This window comes from Melozone crissalis, unplaced genomic scaffold (genome assembly GCF_028551555.1).
Source record: "Melozone crissalis strain CALT ecotype California unplaced genomic scaffold, PUWL_Pcris_2 ptg000023l_1, whole genome shotgun sequence".
In the NCBI taxonomy this organism is placed as follows: domain Eukaryota; kingdom Metazoa; phylum Chordata; class Aves; order Passeriformes; family Passerellidae; genus Melozone; species Melozone crissalis.
The window spans coordinates 21,887,721-21,904,171 of NW_026535801.1; the positions used below are offsets into that span (position 1 = coordinate 21,887,721).

General features: G+C 36.8%; 1 protein-coding gene across 2 annotated transcripts in view; it reads right to left on the reverse strand.

Moving 5' to 3' along the window:
- MYO3B (myosin IIIB) overlaps positions 1-16,451 on the reverse strand; it is a 188,153-nt gene that overhangs the window by 102,404 nt on the left and 69,298 nt on the right. For both annotated transcript variants that reach the window (XM_054277506.1, XM_054277507.1), the window contains one exon: positions 6,804-6,959. In XM_054277506.1, the coding sequence (XP_054133481.1) occupies positions 6,804-6,959 (156 nt within the window). The remainder of the gene's footprint in view (positions 1-6,803; positions 6,960-16,451) is intronic.

Below are 16,451 nucleotides of genomic sequence, written 5' to 3' on the forward strand. Positions count from 1 at the left end.
TAAAAATTCTTAAATAGCAGAAGGAAACACTCTTAATTGGGGAAATAACTATCAGTATATTTATTGCATAAAAAGTAGAATTATCAGCCATTTTTTCAATTACCTTTCCTTTCTGGCAATATATAAAAAGTACAAACTCTAAGCAAGAGGGAAATCAAAGATGTTATGTTATCTTCCCTAAGCTTCCAGTAATTTTCTGAAGCAATCCCTGCAAGATGCAGTCTCTTCACAAAACAAAACAACTGCCATAAAGGGTGCAAAGGGCCCGTCACTCAAGGTACCTAACTTTATTAGAGCATCACAGAATGGTTTGGGTCAGAAGAGACCTGAAGAGCAGCATTAGATTGATTCCAGAAATCTAGAGCTGAGCACTGTCTGTGGAAAAAGGCTCTATGCTCTGAAGCACCCTCCTGTTACCATTTTATCATGCAGGAGTAGCTGCAAGGGACAGGTTTTGTAGGAGGAGTAAAAGGCAAGAAGCATTTCTCCCTTGAGAGAACTATTTCATGAAAAGGCAGGAAGCATTCATTTGTTCTACTGGTGGTAAAGATACAGTTTGAAAGAAAGTAACCAGTTACAGTAGTAGAAGTGCACTGTAAATAGCTGTACACTCCTCTATCCTGCTATCAAGGGATGGGAAAGAAAAGCTAGCTGGATCACACTGACTTCTAGATCATAAAGTCATTTTGCTAGCAGGTCCAACCTGAGCAATAAAGCAACACAGACCAAGAATTTTTGCCTTCTTTGGGAAGTTTCTTTAATCTCTCTCCTCCACCACTAACATCTTTAGAGCCTTGCAAGTGGCCTTTACTTTGGCCTCTTGGTGCAGTTAAGCATTTATGTTTACTATTTGTTTCTAGGATTCACAAAGGTAAAATGGTTTCTGTAATTGGTCTTCTTTAGATTATTGCCAATTTTAAAATTAATTCCTGAGATTTACAAGAAAAATACTCAATACAATGAAAAACAAAAAAAAGGAAGAGTGTGATACTGTCACACAGAGATACACAGACTACTTTCCATGCATTGCTGTTTCTTTCTCTGTCTCTTTGCTGTCTCCGGCATGCGAGTTTTTCCTACAGCTTTGGCCTCACAGACTTTTCACCTCTCTTAGACACTTCACCTAATTCAGAATGGATCTCTACTCTGTCTCATTGCAAAGACTTAATTTTGCTCCTTTACATTAAGTTTCAGCCTGAAGTAATTTGCTGAAGCAAGGTCATAATAGAGACACCAACACAGTCTTAATTACAATATAAATGCTACAGCTATATTTTACAACTCCAGTAAAAAACACATGCACTATACTCAGAACAGGATCACTTCTGGGGGGGCCACAGGAACTTTGAGATTTTTAAAAAATATATTAAAAGGGAGAAAAAGGAGTTTTAAACTCATTTGCCTAATATTCATATACAAGAAGGCTGGAAGAATTGTCTTAAATTACATTGTGTATAGCATCAGAGAACTATTTTTTGTTCTGTTTCTGTTATTATCTCTGAGTCCAAAGAAAATTACTGGCTGGATGCAATCAAGTTCCTTGCTGTTAATTGCTTTCAAAACTAAATGTGAGCTGGCAGAGAAGCTTGATCTCTGGTAGTAAGAATTACTTCCTTGGACTGCTGCTGCAATCCAGCTGGTTCATGAGAAGGGGGAAGCTGCCAAGACATGGTACTGTCATTCTAATATCTGACAAGGTATTCCTGCCCTTCTCAAACATTAAATGCTTTTTTTCTTTTTTTTTTTACCCCCTTTTCTACTTTTTTCCCCAGGCTTCTTCAAGTTTGATTCTTCCCAATGTACAGATTTGCTTTTTATCTTTCAAAACACAAGCTTTCACAAGTGTCTGTTCCCCATTACAGAAACAAACCTCTAAATGGTGACCAGCAGTAGCACACTGACCCAGCATCATCCCAATTCCTTATTAATAGTCTACCTTAAACTTGTTTCAAACCATATTCATGCAAGTGTTGAAGCTTTTTCATTATTTTAAAAACTGAAACCAGAGGTTAGTAGGTCTTTTCTGATTCCTATGAAGAAGCCAATTTACAGACAGGAGCATAAGATACCTATTCTGTAGGAAAACATCCAAGAGAAGAATGAGCCATGTCTGGAGCTGGCCTCTTTAAACCTGCTGATAACTGGGAAGCTGCCACTTTGAACCATAAAATCCAAACTATTCAATGCTTGATCAATGTTAACTTTCAAACATCAAATCATTAATATATCTTTTACATTGGGAGTTAGGTTAATAACATTAGGTTATTGAGGAAATACAGAAGACCCTGCTTTTTCTCAACTTCACCTCCTGCAACATTTGATAGACAGAGCTAACTGAATAAATCTAGATGCCAACTGGTGATTATTAAATATTTTATTACTTCAAAATTAATATAGATTTATCTACTGCAATTCATACAGGTGCTCCACATTATCTCCTCTCAAGGAACAGCCAAATGCCCCCCAGAAAACCACAATATCTAAAATTTTGAAAGACATCTTCAAAGAATGTTACCAAGAGCAAAAGTTTTAGAGTGCATTCTGTGAGGATTCTTCTGCCCTGTCTCCAGTTCTAAGCTTTTAATCAGGTATTTTCCTCCCTCATGTTCTGCTTCTCCACCACAGTAAAAAGGCAGCTAATAGATCTGTTACAACACTTGAATTTCTCCATCTCATATGCTTTTATGACATTGCTTTTTTGGATTTTCTCCTACCTGCTATTCTAGACAGAGCAATCTGTTATTTTAAGACTGAGCACAAGTAGATAATGAATTAATTGTGGTACATTCAAATGGGAAAAGAAAAAATCAGAACATTTTAATTTCATTCCCTTCTGCTGATGGTCAGTACTTCAAGGCCTTCAGTTAAAGATTTAAAATTCTACAGTTTTCCATTAGTTCTACTCACATGCCATGAAACAGTTTTTGTTTTGTTTTTTATGGAATAAAATGGAAAGTTTACTTTTTTTGGAGAAAGTTTTCCTAAAGGACATAAGATTTTATCATCATAATTTATGCAAGGAAGGGTTGGGACAACAGACAGAATATCAGGGTTCTAAGTGAGCTTCCCTTTTAAATGTCTCCATGACAAGCTCCATTGTACTTTTAAACATTATTTATAGAACTTGGTACAATTCCTAGCTTAAAAGGCTTTGAAAGTTTTTACATCTGTTTTTCAACTTTTTCAAGACTGAAGCAGCTGCTGGCTTTGCCAGCTTGAGATGAAGTCCTGACAAGGACAAAAATATGGGGAAAATATTTGATGTTTATAAGCAAACACCAGAGAATATATCCACTTTTTGCAGTGCATTTTGCCAGTGTAGACAGCACAAAGAGTCATTTAAAATTTAACAATGTTAGGAAACACAAAACACTTATTTGCATAAGGATCAAAGATATCTGCACCTCACCAATGAAAATGATTTAGGGAAAAACAGAACTAGTGGAAAAGTTTCAAAGAGTATCCTTCTCAGTAAAAAGGCAGGATGAATTGTTAATGCTATTTTTAATTTTAAAAGTGGTCTTTTACCAGCATAAACATTTTCTTTTTATTATTAATCTTTAACCTAAAGGAAATCAGAATATAAAATTCTCTAGTAAGTTGCTTCATGGAAAAGTAACAACAGTACAACAGTATGTTCATCAGAAACAAACTGATGATAGCAACAAATGTGTGTTAACAGGCTTCTTTGAGCTCAAGGTCAAGAAAGTGCCCCTTCAGTTCAGAGGTCTGACAAAATGTACTGAAGTTAAGCCTGGCTATACTGCACATGAAGCTGACAAAAGGAGAATGAAAGAAACTAAAATAAGGTGATGTTTCAGTCTGTGGCTCCAGAGGCCAACCCAGATGGTCCTACCAAGAGGGGCCAGCCTGTTTCTTTCTACCACTCTCCTGCTTATTCCTGGCCATGTGAAGCATTCCCTCCTTCACTTCAGCACAAATAAGAGTAGAAAGTTATTTGTGTTTCTGCTGGCTTAGTTTTTTTCTCTCACTGTAGAAGTTCAAACTCAGGAGGTTTCTGACAATCCTGAAGCTGCAATAAAAACAGCATCATGAGTTTGTTCCTGGGAGTTGAGGGAAAATGAAAGAAGCCAATTCTCTCCTTTTCAGTAGCAGGGCACTGCTAGATCAGCTCTCCATGTCTCTCCTTCATATGCTCTAAGTCTTTAGTAGTGACTCTCAAGTCTGCAGGCTGGCTCTCAGGCACAATGACCTGAAGTGATGTACCAAAATAGGCAAAACAGCCATGGCTCCACTGGAAGGAGAATCCTATTTAAAACCCCACAGATGCTGAGTCAGTACAGAATCAAAAGACACAAATCCAAAGCACCATCCTGGAAGACTTTCATATGAGACAAAACACCTCCTAATCAGCTGCCTTCACCAGTGAGTCCCTGGGCTCCCTCAAAGAAGTGCTGTTAACACAAGCACACTGATGATTTACCAGTCTCTGGAAATTTTCAGCCTGTGCTCTTGAGAACATTTTCTTTCACTTATCTTTTAAATTATTAATTTGTAGTGTTGCTCTACTCCTTAAAATGGGTGTCTATTTTTCTTTATATCTGAACACCAGGAAGGTAATGTACATTTCATCATGCCTGTCATGGGCACACCAATAAACAGAAAAAACATGCACTATATTCAATGTTGTAACAGAAAAGTTTTACCTAACATGGATTTGAATTGGCCTTATTTACTTTGAAGTGGTGACTATACATTCAGTTGCCCTCTACAGATCATTACAAATGAATGCCAGTAAATTTTTTACAGTACCATCTGGTTATATGTTCTTCTGCATGTCAAATTTTGTATTGAAAATTATGTTGTAGATGCATTACAGAGGTTTTAAAGGCTTTTAATGGGTAAAAATTTTTCTAGAGTGTACAATAGCCCTATTACAGAGCCAAGTTTTTTACTGTTATGAGGCTATGTCAATCCTCTTGGGAAAATTCTAATTAGATGCTCTTAGTGGTTGGTTCTTTTGTAATAATCTTATGTTTCTAGTCCAGCATTAAATGTCTGGCCCACAGACTTAATATTTTGCAGGGATGTACTTTTGCTATCTCATTAACTTTGTACCAATTTGATCAATCTTAAAATATTTAGAATATCATACTGAACAATATGTTGTAGATTTCAGAGGTAAACAATAAGTAGATTTTTGTCCACACTGAGCATGCTCTCAAGCCCATCTCAGTGGGCTGGTGCTTCACAGAAGAATACCATAGTATAATGCTAAAACAATCTGAAAGATTTTTGTTTGAAAATAAAATACTTAAGCTGGGTTAGGTGGTGACAGGACAGGGAAGGAGTTAAACTTCCTTAGATGAGCACTGATTCATACTAGGGTGCTGGGAAGCAAAATCCTTCTTACAGTCCAGTCATGTCTAAGGTGCAGTAGCTTGTCTGTCACAGCACACCCAGTTAATACATGAAAAGGCTTGAGGAAAGAAATGCTGTCGTGGTCTTGGTTCTTTGTCACTCCACATTATGGAGCTCAATCCCAGAAGAATGTATTGGAATACCATGACAAATCCATTTCAGAGCTTCTCTTAGCACAAGGATCATTTCACTCTGTCTAAATGTGCAATCAGGTCAACAGCTGGAAAAATTCTTATACTCTTGGGCCAGCCATGCCATAGCTGTAGGCAGTGTGATCTGTCAGGTGCTATCTGGGTGCCATATCTTAGGAAATGAGATAAAGCTGTAACTTCTACTGTAATGCTGGCATAACTCCCACTCACAGTGAGCATTCCCGGGCATGTTTTCCCAGAAAACAAACAAACAAACCAACAAGAACAAACACACACACCCCACGAAACCAGCCAAACAAAAACTAACCACCCTCACAAGTCTGCTTCACCTTGAAACTATACTTAACAACCATTCCCTTATTTTAACTTGTAGATTTTTGTTTGGGCCTTTAGCATTTCAGCTGCAGAGATTTCTGGCATGCAAGCATATACATGTTTATGACTTCTGAATCATAACATCTAATTTATTTCATCAACATTAGTAGGTGGTTATTTATAATAATGGGCCAGAGCTTATCTAACTCTAGAATTTCATATTACAGAATGATTGCTGTGCTTGGGACAGTGTGTTCATTTGCATTTAATTCTCTTTTGAAACAGTGAAATTCTGCCACCCTCTGGACAACAACTAAACTAAGACACATTTACAGTCAGCCTCAAAAGATGCCACTTCTGCCAGTAAACATGCATTGCTTTTTAAGCATGTTTTAAAATTAATTACTGGGCTGAATGGAAAAATAGAAGTTACTATTAAACTACAGACAAAACAACTACTTTTAGTACTGAACAGCCTTCTTACTACGAGGATTTAATAAAACAGCAAACGTCAAAATTTTCTGTTCTTAACTTTTTCTAGGAGTCACTTGAATACTCACAGTTGTATTTTTAAAGATCTGTTACCAAAGTATGATACAATGCTTTGTGCCAACATTTATTTCCACAAATCAGAACATTCTGGAATTAACAACATCCTTCTGATTGAGCCAAATGAGAACAAGTATAGAACAGAGTTCAGTGAGTGAAAGAAAGGCAAAGAAAGTTGCATTATGGCTGATCAAGCTAGCTTTAAAATGCATCAAAGGGACAGCACGACTCTTACATTCACATGGCAAGGAGCACTTGTTGCTAATTATATTGGCATTCAACACATTAATGATCATTTGAAACAGTAAAAGTCACATCCAAAGTTTCAATTTGTGCTTCCAGTATAAGTGTGGGGAAGGAGGGCTGCAGCATAAATGCTGCTACATACAGGACCTTGTACAGTACCTTGTTTTGGCTATGGAGCCCAGCTGGTGCTGTTCTTGGATGAGCTCAGCCAGCTGTTTTTGCAAAGACATATCTTTACCGTGTACTTGCTTAATAAATGGATGTTCCAAAAGATGGGTGACCGAAGGACGCTGCTCAAAATCTTTGATCAGACACCTGTGACAGAGAAATAGGTGTCTCAGACAATGATGTTATCATTACAGCATGCATTGAGTCAGCTTACTGTGTGGCTGTCACTCTGTTTTCTTTTTCCACAAATTTGAGTTCCTCAACATGTTACAAGACTCTTCCATACTGCAATAAATCTGGCATAAAATACTTAGCTAAGTGAAGGTACTCCACAAGAATACTAGTATAAAGGCTAAGAATTTGAGTTTATTTAATCTCTTTTTAACTGTAACTACATAAAAGGAAAAAAATGACATTGTATCCTGTAAAAGCTGTACAGTTAATATACATAAAAATTAAGAGGAATAGACAATACTTCATTTTAATTTTCTATCTATTCTCTGATAAGAGGTTGACCATGAACTCAGGGTTCAGCCTATTGAGAACCACAACTAAAACCTGTGGTGCAACACTACTCAGAAGGATTTGATATACAGCTTTTGTTTTAAAACGAATGCTATGGGTAGATATTCTATATCACAATGATGAGTGTTAGCATAAGAATCATAGAAAATTCTGCAAACCTGCACAATTCAGTCTGGAAGAGAAAGGAATCAGTCAGAATTAAATGGTACCAAAATTCTTTCTGTGAACTGGTGCAGTACAGGTGAACTAGTAATGAGTAAAGAAATACATCCTATTAAATCAGCATAAAATAAAGTACCATGCTAATTTATATAATTGAGATTTAAGTTTGGAGAAACCATCACTCAAGCTGAATTATTTTCTGCATAATAAAGCTGAAATAATACCATTCAAACACAAGAATGATCCAACAGGATAAGACTGCTTTCAAGTATCCTCTACTTAATAATATTAAATCATTCTATTCATCTTGCTCAAATAATAATGATATTGGTATTATTTGAGAATATGAAAAAGAAGTGCTGCAATTCAGTATATACCTCCCTTCTAGTATCTATAATTTTAGCAAATTATAGCTCAAGATGAATTTATTTGATGAGATGCATTCATATTACATACTTTATAATTTCCTTTCATATTTGCTGAATAAGTATCTAAGTACTTCCCTTGCAGGGCCAAATACCACAAATCAAAACTATTATTTTAGCCAAAAGTTCAGTGAAACTTAAATACCTTTTAGAATTTATATTCTAGAAATAAAAGTAACAGTGTACAAAATTTAAACTGCATTACAAAAAATCATACACATTAATTGATTTCAAATACCACCAAACACATTAGCAAGTTATTAATGTTTAGTCTCACCTCAAAGACTTTACTGAAGACTAAAGTCTGGTCTTAAAATGATCCTGGAAATATCTTTGAACATAACTTTAATACTCTAGGTTCCTGAAAATCATTTTACTAACCTGTTTTGTACATCTATTCCAGAAAAGAAAGTCTGTAAAATGTGTTACCCGTTTTGGAACTGTTTTGGTGAATTTTGCTATAGGCTGGAACTGTAGCCTCCTGATAGAAACACTAAAGCAACACCACCTGCTTTATTTCCATCCCTCTGGGCACAAGGCTATAAATACCACTCCTTCCCCTCCAGGAAAAGATCCATCATTAGCCTTGAACAGGTTCTGACAATCTCCCCTACCCCTTTTCTTTTTTGTAATCTGGGAGTTTTAAAAGTCAATACACCCACACAGACAATACAATCTATGCCAATCCTGTTTAAATTCATGTTTCCTGAGAAAAAGGAAAAAAGCATTTGAAAAGAAAGACAACATTAATCAGGAAGACAGAGGAAAAGAGAACAAAACAATAAGTGCAATGCATTATACAAATTCACAGATTGATGGCAAGTACCTGAAGTGGAGATTTCAGTCTGAAAAAGCTCATGCACTCACGATTTTTACCATTCTATCAATGATTCCAATTTACAGTATTTATGCTTTATTGTTAATAAATAAATGTTCTTGTTAAATTTGATTTCATCTAGAGTTTTTCAGTACTATAACTGAATCCAAGTGAATCTACCCCATAGGATCATGGATAGTTTGTGTTGGAAGGGACCTTTCAAGGTCATGTAGTTCAAACCCCCTGCAATGCACGGGGACATGAACTATATCAAGCTGCTCAGAACCCTGTTCAACTTGACCTTGACTCTTTCCAGGGATGGGACATCTACCAAGCTCTGTCAGTGTTCCACCTCAACCCAAAAATGTCCTTCTGAGATCTAGTCTGAATCCACTCTCTTTTTGCTTAAAACCATTACCTCTTGTCCTATCACAAAAGGCACTTGCTTTTCAGTTTAAATGGATTATCTTCAAAAAATTACACAGTTCCAGACAGGATATCTTGTGTTTATCAAAAGTGTGAAGAACATGCAAATCTTAGACCTAGTGGCCTGCAGTTATTAATATGAATTCTCTGAGCTCTGAACACTCACAAAACCACTCTACAGACAGGATGCAGAAGCTGCATGAGAGTTTTTCTATGTACATGGTCCCTAGGTGAGACATCAAAATGTCCAGGATACTGCACTCATTGGGGAAGCCTAACAAGAAGAGACGTTTTGGAGAAAAAAGTTCTTAGCTTCTCTCTAACATGCCTGAAATGTGAGCTTTTAGATCTGGAAGATGTTTTAATGAGCACAGCTAAGTTCTGTGAAGGAGGTGGTCTTGGTCTTTCAGATTATCTCTGATTCTGTCCATAATCCTACCAATCCCCCACTGACCATTCACTTTGTGTGCATGCTTCCCTTTGCAACAACCAATGTTTTTCTATTGTTTCATCTAAATGCAGCCTTCATCCTCTGGCAGTAGGATACTGCTGCAGTCTGTGTTCATGTAGGATTTCACGTGAAACACGACCAAAACTCTGTTAAATTGCAGGATGACTAAGTTAATGACACAAGACACATCAACATGATTCTGTGATCAAACTCTCTCTGTTCCAAGCTCACACAAAGCACACCTCCTCTTGTGCCAAGTCAGTGCCTGCATGGGAAGAACAGAGTCCTTTCAGATGGTTAATGAGATGACACACCAAAGCAGAGAGCTAGTAACTAACAGCTGTGCAACAGTGAGGGAGAGCTGCTTAAATTCATGTCTGTAGCTTCATGTACGAGTACTTCAGCTTCAGGGAAGAGACTAACAGGAGAATGAACATTTCCACTGGAGCTGGTCTAATCCATCAAGTCAAATGGCAAGTTGCTAGCACTCGTGTCACAAAAACATGGCAGCAGAAAGAGTAGGTTGGCCATAAGGAATTGAAGTGTATGAGGCATACACCCTCCTTTGCCTCTAAACAGCAGAAGTTTTGACACAGTCACTTCTAGAAATTAGCCCTTGCTAGGTTTCAAATGCAGTAAACAGCTTGCAGCTGTCACTGTAGGTACTGAGGGCTCAGTCTGTACTCAAACATTCAGTGCCAATTTGATGTCTCACCAGGCTTGCTGTGATGGAATGTAGGATGGAAAGCTGTCATGTGACACTGAAAACATAGCCCTTATGTTTCCCAGTGCATATTCCTTTGTCCTTATTCCTCTCTCTGTAGGAAAGGCCTATTGATATTCTGCTTCTACACACTGTCAGTTCAACTGTGTTGCTTTTAGTGCAACATGAATGCCTGCTGCTGCTGCTGTTCTTTGTAAACATCATCTGTAAAATAAAAATTCTTGGGCCACCACTTAAGTGCTAATGAAAAATGATGCATCAGACTGCTGGTGTTCAATAAAGTGTCATCATTCCCTACTAGAAGCAGTATTGACACTACAATGCTCTTCAGAAATAAACAAATATAGAATATCAACTCTTACAATTCTAAAGCCTGCACAAAGGTGAGAATTATCACAACATTTTCTAATGACCCACACTCTGACATGGAATTATAATGTGTGGAAAAGTTAACTATATGTGTGAGTTCAAATTCAGGAAGAAGATGTATCCAACATATATGCCAGAAAAAAAGACATCAAAAAGTAATAAACATTCAGTAATGTCAACATTTGGAAGAGTACAGTAACAAAACAGCTTTTACAATTTCCCTCATCACAAAATATTCTGAAATCAATGTGTGCATTGTACAAGTGAAATACAACATAAAAAACCCTATTAATGAAGGATTTGCTTCTGAGGAAAAAAGAAAACAAAAACATCTTCAGCTTCTCATCTGAGCATTCATTTAAAACCAGTTTGGACAGTTAGCTCAGACACTGTCAAACATCAACCATACTGCAATTATTCATAAAACCAGTAAATGTGCTGCACCTGCAAATTCAGCCAAATTGTTTGGCTCATGGAAATTAAAAAAAAATATATATAAAAGGTGGTGCATTAGTTTGAATTGAGCAAATTGACTAGCAAATCGACTAGCAAATCTACTACAAGATGTGTTTCAAATAAGGTATGATGAAAGGATCACATTTAGTCTCCTATTTTTTTAGATCTAAAATAATAGAAAGGCTAAGCAAGCAGAGATTGAAAAAAGAAACAAAAATTGTAGGTTTGCCTTGACGAAAGTCAATCCATTATCTAATTGGAAATTCCAGTATCTTCCATCACGCTTTCTTAGCAGAAAATTAATTCTCAGAATTCATTAGCGTCACTACATTAAACATAGGTTGCAGCCATTTGCTGCAATCTCACAGCCAAGCTCCAAAGCACCATTTCCATTCTGCCACAATTACAAGCAAAGATGAAGCATTTATTAGCAGAGGATAAGAGCAGCCTCCCATCCACACAGGCCCATCTGAGACAGCCTCCAAAAATTCACTGGCTGCTTGCACTCGGATGATAACATTGTTGGAATTGCTGGGTCTCAACAGTGTAAACAGCCATTTCACCAGGGGCGAATCAGATGGCTCAGAAGGAGAGATATTTATCAGCATTCATGAGCTAATATTTACTAATGAATAAATGGAAAGAAACATTTCATAAGAACTGCAGTGGTGGTCTAAGTCTTCTGTGTGTACAAAAATAGAAAAATAATTACTAACGTCACTCACTATTGCAGCCAAATCTAAGCAGAGCAGCAGCAGTTCTTTCTTTCAGAAATTCTCTTTCATTTGATCTATTATGATCTATTTGACCCCAAGTACTTCCTTTAAAGAGAAAGAAATCAAGTAGCTGCAACTCTCACATCTTAGTTACACTATGATTTATCACCAGCATTTTGGGTTTTTTCAATTAGTACATTTTGTAAATGCTACATTTTCTGGTGATTTCTTATCTGCTAGAAGTATAATTGCTGGAAGTAATTTTATCTCATAACCCCAATATCCAACCAGACTTCAAGCACCTATTTAATACCTACATGCACGGAAGATACATAGCTTAATATTTGGAAGAAACAATGATTCTATATTAGACTACATTAGAGCCGGGGAATTCACACAACAGCCTCTGGGTAACAGTGATATAAAGTCCCTGTGCTGTTCAACTGTTATCTGTTATCTGAAGTCCTCGCTGCCACTCCTCTGGTCCCTGTCTCCCTGCCACTCCCTGCCTCATCAGGGTGCTTTCCCCATCACCTGCTCCTCTCACAGATCTAGACCCTTCTCCCCTGCCCTCCACATATTTCGCTCCTTGCACTCCTTGTCTAGCACTGAGGAATCTTTCCAAGACTGTTATTAGGATAAAAGAACTTTCCAGGGTTTTGAACCAGACTCCAGGTCATCCTAAAATTCTAAGATCCTCTCATCCCAGTCCCAGAAAATACAGTTACCAGACTGCCCTCAAAGATAGAGAGGTTCTAGAGTGGTCCAGCTGAGGTTCCAGAGTGGAAATTTCCCAGAGGAAGAAAGGAAAGAGTAAGGTCATATCCTCTTGAAAGGAGGGAGCATTCTCTCTTAAGCAGGGAGAATGAGGTGTCTAGTTTCTGAGACTTTTTTTTTTTTGACTCTGCATACTTACCTGATTACTTACATCACAAGGTTGCTTCATGATGCAAGATTAATGAAATCAAAACCATGACCTCAAATGGGTTGACTCCCCCTGCTTAGAGAAATGGAAGGACAGACACTGACAAGGCAGGATCATCTATGACCACACACTAGGCCAGAAACTTTCCAGTCAAGGAAGGAAAAATAATCTTTGAGATTATTTTAGCTGGTTAAAATGCTCAGTACCTGAGTGTTCCTTCCACCTCTGAACCACATGTAGCTGTGGCAGGCACTGGTCAGTTACGTGCAGCCAAGAGGTGGAGAAGACATTTCATAAATTACATCTGTAATAAGATGCAGGAATGTGCCTGCTTCTCTGACGCTTCCCTGCTTTCCACTTGCAGGCCTGCCCAACCCCCACTGCTGCAGGTCACTAATTCACAAAAGTGAACTAAAAAACTGTGACAGCTTTGCCAACAGCATTTCTGTTTTCAGTCCTAATTCAGCAGGACTCACAGGACAGAAATAACCTTATCTTCAGGACTATATATAGCTGTCCCTTTGCAGAAAGCAAATGCTGGGCACTAGGGATATGTGTGTAGGTTAAATAGGTCTCCTGTCTTGCACAGCATCCCATGATAAATAATAAGGATTTTACTGTTCATTCTGATACAATCAGATATCAGGATGAAAGACTGAATTTATGACAAAGAACTCCATCATCACATGCATGGTATAAATTCTGATGGTCAGAACACATTTATAATATTATTGATCTGCCTTTTGGTAGCAAATGCTGTAAATTACTAATCCTCCCTAAGAATGAAACAAATACTCAAACACTGAAATGTCACCATCACCTATTTTCTTAATAAATCTTTCAGTTTAATGTTCAACATCAAGCACCATATAGTATAATTTAGAGCACACATCTGAAACATAACAAAGATTCTATTGCACTGAAATTGTAAAATTAGGTGTAGTAAATACCTTTACCTCTTCTAAATCTTCAAAACTTACAGTAGGTTTCCCAGCCTTGTTTGGGCTGAGTAAGCATTACAAGTTTTTTGGGCTCATATACATGGTTTAGAGAACAAACAACAGAAACTCTATGGAGTTGCACCTCTTGCAGATCTTTAACGTGGATCTGACAATTGTTCATGTTGAAATCTTTGAAATTTTACCAGTGACAACAGAAATACAATCAGAACAACTCTAGGGAGAATCTCAAAACCACAATACACTTATTTTTGAATGATGAAATTTATGAATAGCCTTTCACCAGGAATGGGTCTGCTCTGTTTCTTTGCACTCTCCTTGAAGGCCCAGAAACACAAAAACCCTTCAGAACCTTGGACAACTGAAGCTTTTTATTAGAGACAGTATGTTTTGTATGTGTACCAGATATTCTCCCTTGGGTACCTATCCCACTTTGACACTATAGCATGCAGCTGATTTGAGGCAGGATTTTTACTACAACTACTCATAAGAAACTTGAAGCTAACTGTATTCATTGTATATGTCCATTCCTCTGTATAAATCCAAATGTTTCATGCAACGTTCCAAAGTGGCAGAGATCTTTTGTCAGGTACTTTAATTCAGTATTTCAAGTTCATCTGCAGACAGATTCTGAGAGTCTACATCAATGAATGAAATGCAAAAATGTACAGATTTGGTGATAACCTTACACATCCCAGTCTGTATCTTTTTGACATTTGCAAACCTCTGCCTTCCCAGACACTGTGAAATTAATAAGTTATGTCAAACGCACATCATGTTCTCAGTGAAAGAAATGTAAAATATTCTTTATGTAACATGAACAGAATGTCACTAAACAATTGCTTAAATTGCGAAAAAACTTTATCTGCATTCAGAGAAGTTAAATATAAATGGACCACTTAAAACCTATATAATCTAGATGATCTATCGAGTGAATAACTCAACGTAGACTCATCAACATGAAATTCAGCTTGCTAAGCTGTGTGTAAATTAAGTACAAAAATGTGAGTTTATCAGCACAAAAAATTATCTTGGACTGTATTTGCAATGTCATTGCTAAAAGTTACATGCTGATGATAAACACGACCATAAATCCTTAAGTTCACATTTTGACTTTATTACTTCCTGAATTTCTTAATTCTTTAATCCCCTCCAGCTCAAGAATGACTAATTAATTCAAAGAACCATAATAGCTCATCATTGGTTAAATAAATTTAAAAGGAAAATGTCCGTCTCTGGAGATACCACTACTAATTTTAATTAAAATTACCATTTTGTGATGTAATGTAAATAAAAGTTATTGCATTCTTCTGCTACAAGAACATATTAACTCTACTATTTATCCCTCAAATCGGTCAAGCCAAGAAAATTATTTGCCACTGCCGTGGTAGTTTACATGGTCTTACAGGTATAAGTCCTATTGATACATAGATAAAACAAAGGTAATTAATTATACCTCAACATGATGACTGGAGAGCCAAATTTTCATACACAATCACAGCAGTTTAGATAAATACACATACATAGAACTTTACTGACTTTATATCAATAAAGTATATATGTGCTGCCTGTATCTTAGTAGACAACAAATACAAAATTAGGCTGTTGCCAGAAATGAGAGCTGAAATTGTGTCTTCTCTGTATTTTTTAAAAACAAAATATCTAACTCAGATTCCCTGTCTTCATTGTAAAAATTCTTATGGGAACAACACATAACATTCTTCACTCAAGTCAAGTTCAACAGAGCTGGGAATGGAAACACATTCACCAAGCTAAAAACCATCTTCACACTCTCAGTTCAGATTTTGTAAACATTGCATCTGAGTAAAATGCTGCTGCAAAATCTTAATCTCTTGGGGTAATAGTATCATAACTGAAAATATAGATTTCATTCCTGAAAAATAAATGATCATGACTTTAGCAGCTTAAAGATTTACCAATAATGAAACTTCCAGCTCAAGAATGTTGTAAAGCACTAGAATATGTTAGAGATCACTTAGAAAAAAATCCCTCTCAAGACAATGTCATTTCAAGGGATGGCAAAATGGGGTGAAAAAAAGCTACAGTGACCAGGTTTGGCAATTTTAGCATGAACAAAATTATTGCATAAACCAAACAGAAATCAAAAGCTTAGACAAAGCTACACACTCAGTTTTTGTCAATACAGAGATCTGGCCTGCAACTTGAACAGATAAGCTTGTTATGCAAATGACGTGAGCATCAAGAAGGAGGCAGATAATGAAATTATTCAAAAGCTAACCACTCATCACAAGGGTGACAGAAACATCAGGCAAGGTCCTAACACATGGACAAAAGGCACTATGGAATTTATACAATCACTGCTTTTAATTTATCATAACTAGGCTGTCACAAGGCCGGCATCAACAAATGCATAACTAATGCATATAAATGAGCCAATTATCAGTAATGGCTAAAAGGTTTGCCATTGTATGATCCAATGTTTCATTATCTAAATTTTTCTAGAAAGTCTACTAATGTAAATCTAAGCCACCATAAAAACATCCTGTAACCTCTGTATCATAACAACTTTACTAACACATGCCCAAGAATAGAACAGTGTCAGAGAGAATTCGATTTCAGTAGTCTCCTAAAGGCAGCTATAGCACAGGGTATTTATTACAATTGTTGCATTTCTCCATGTTAAGAGAACCATGTATGAGTAT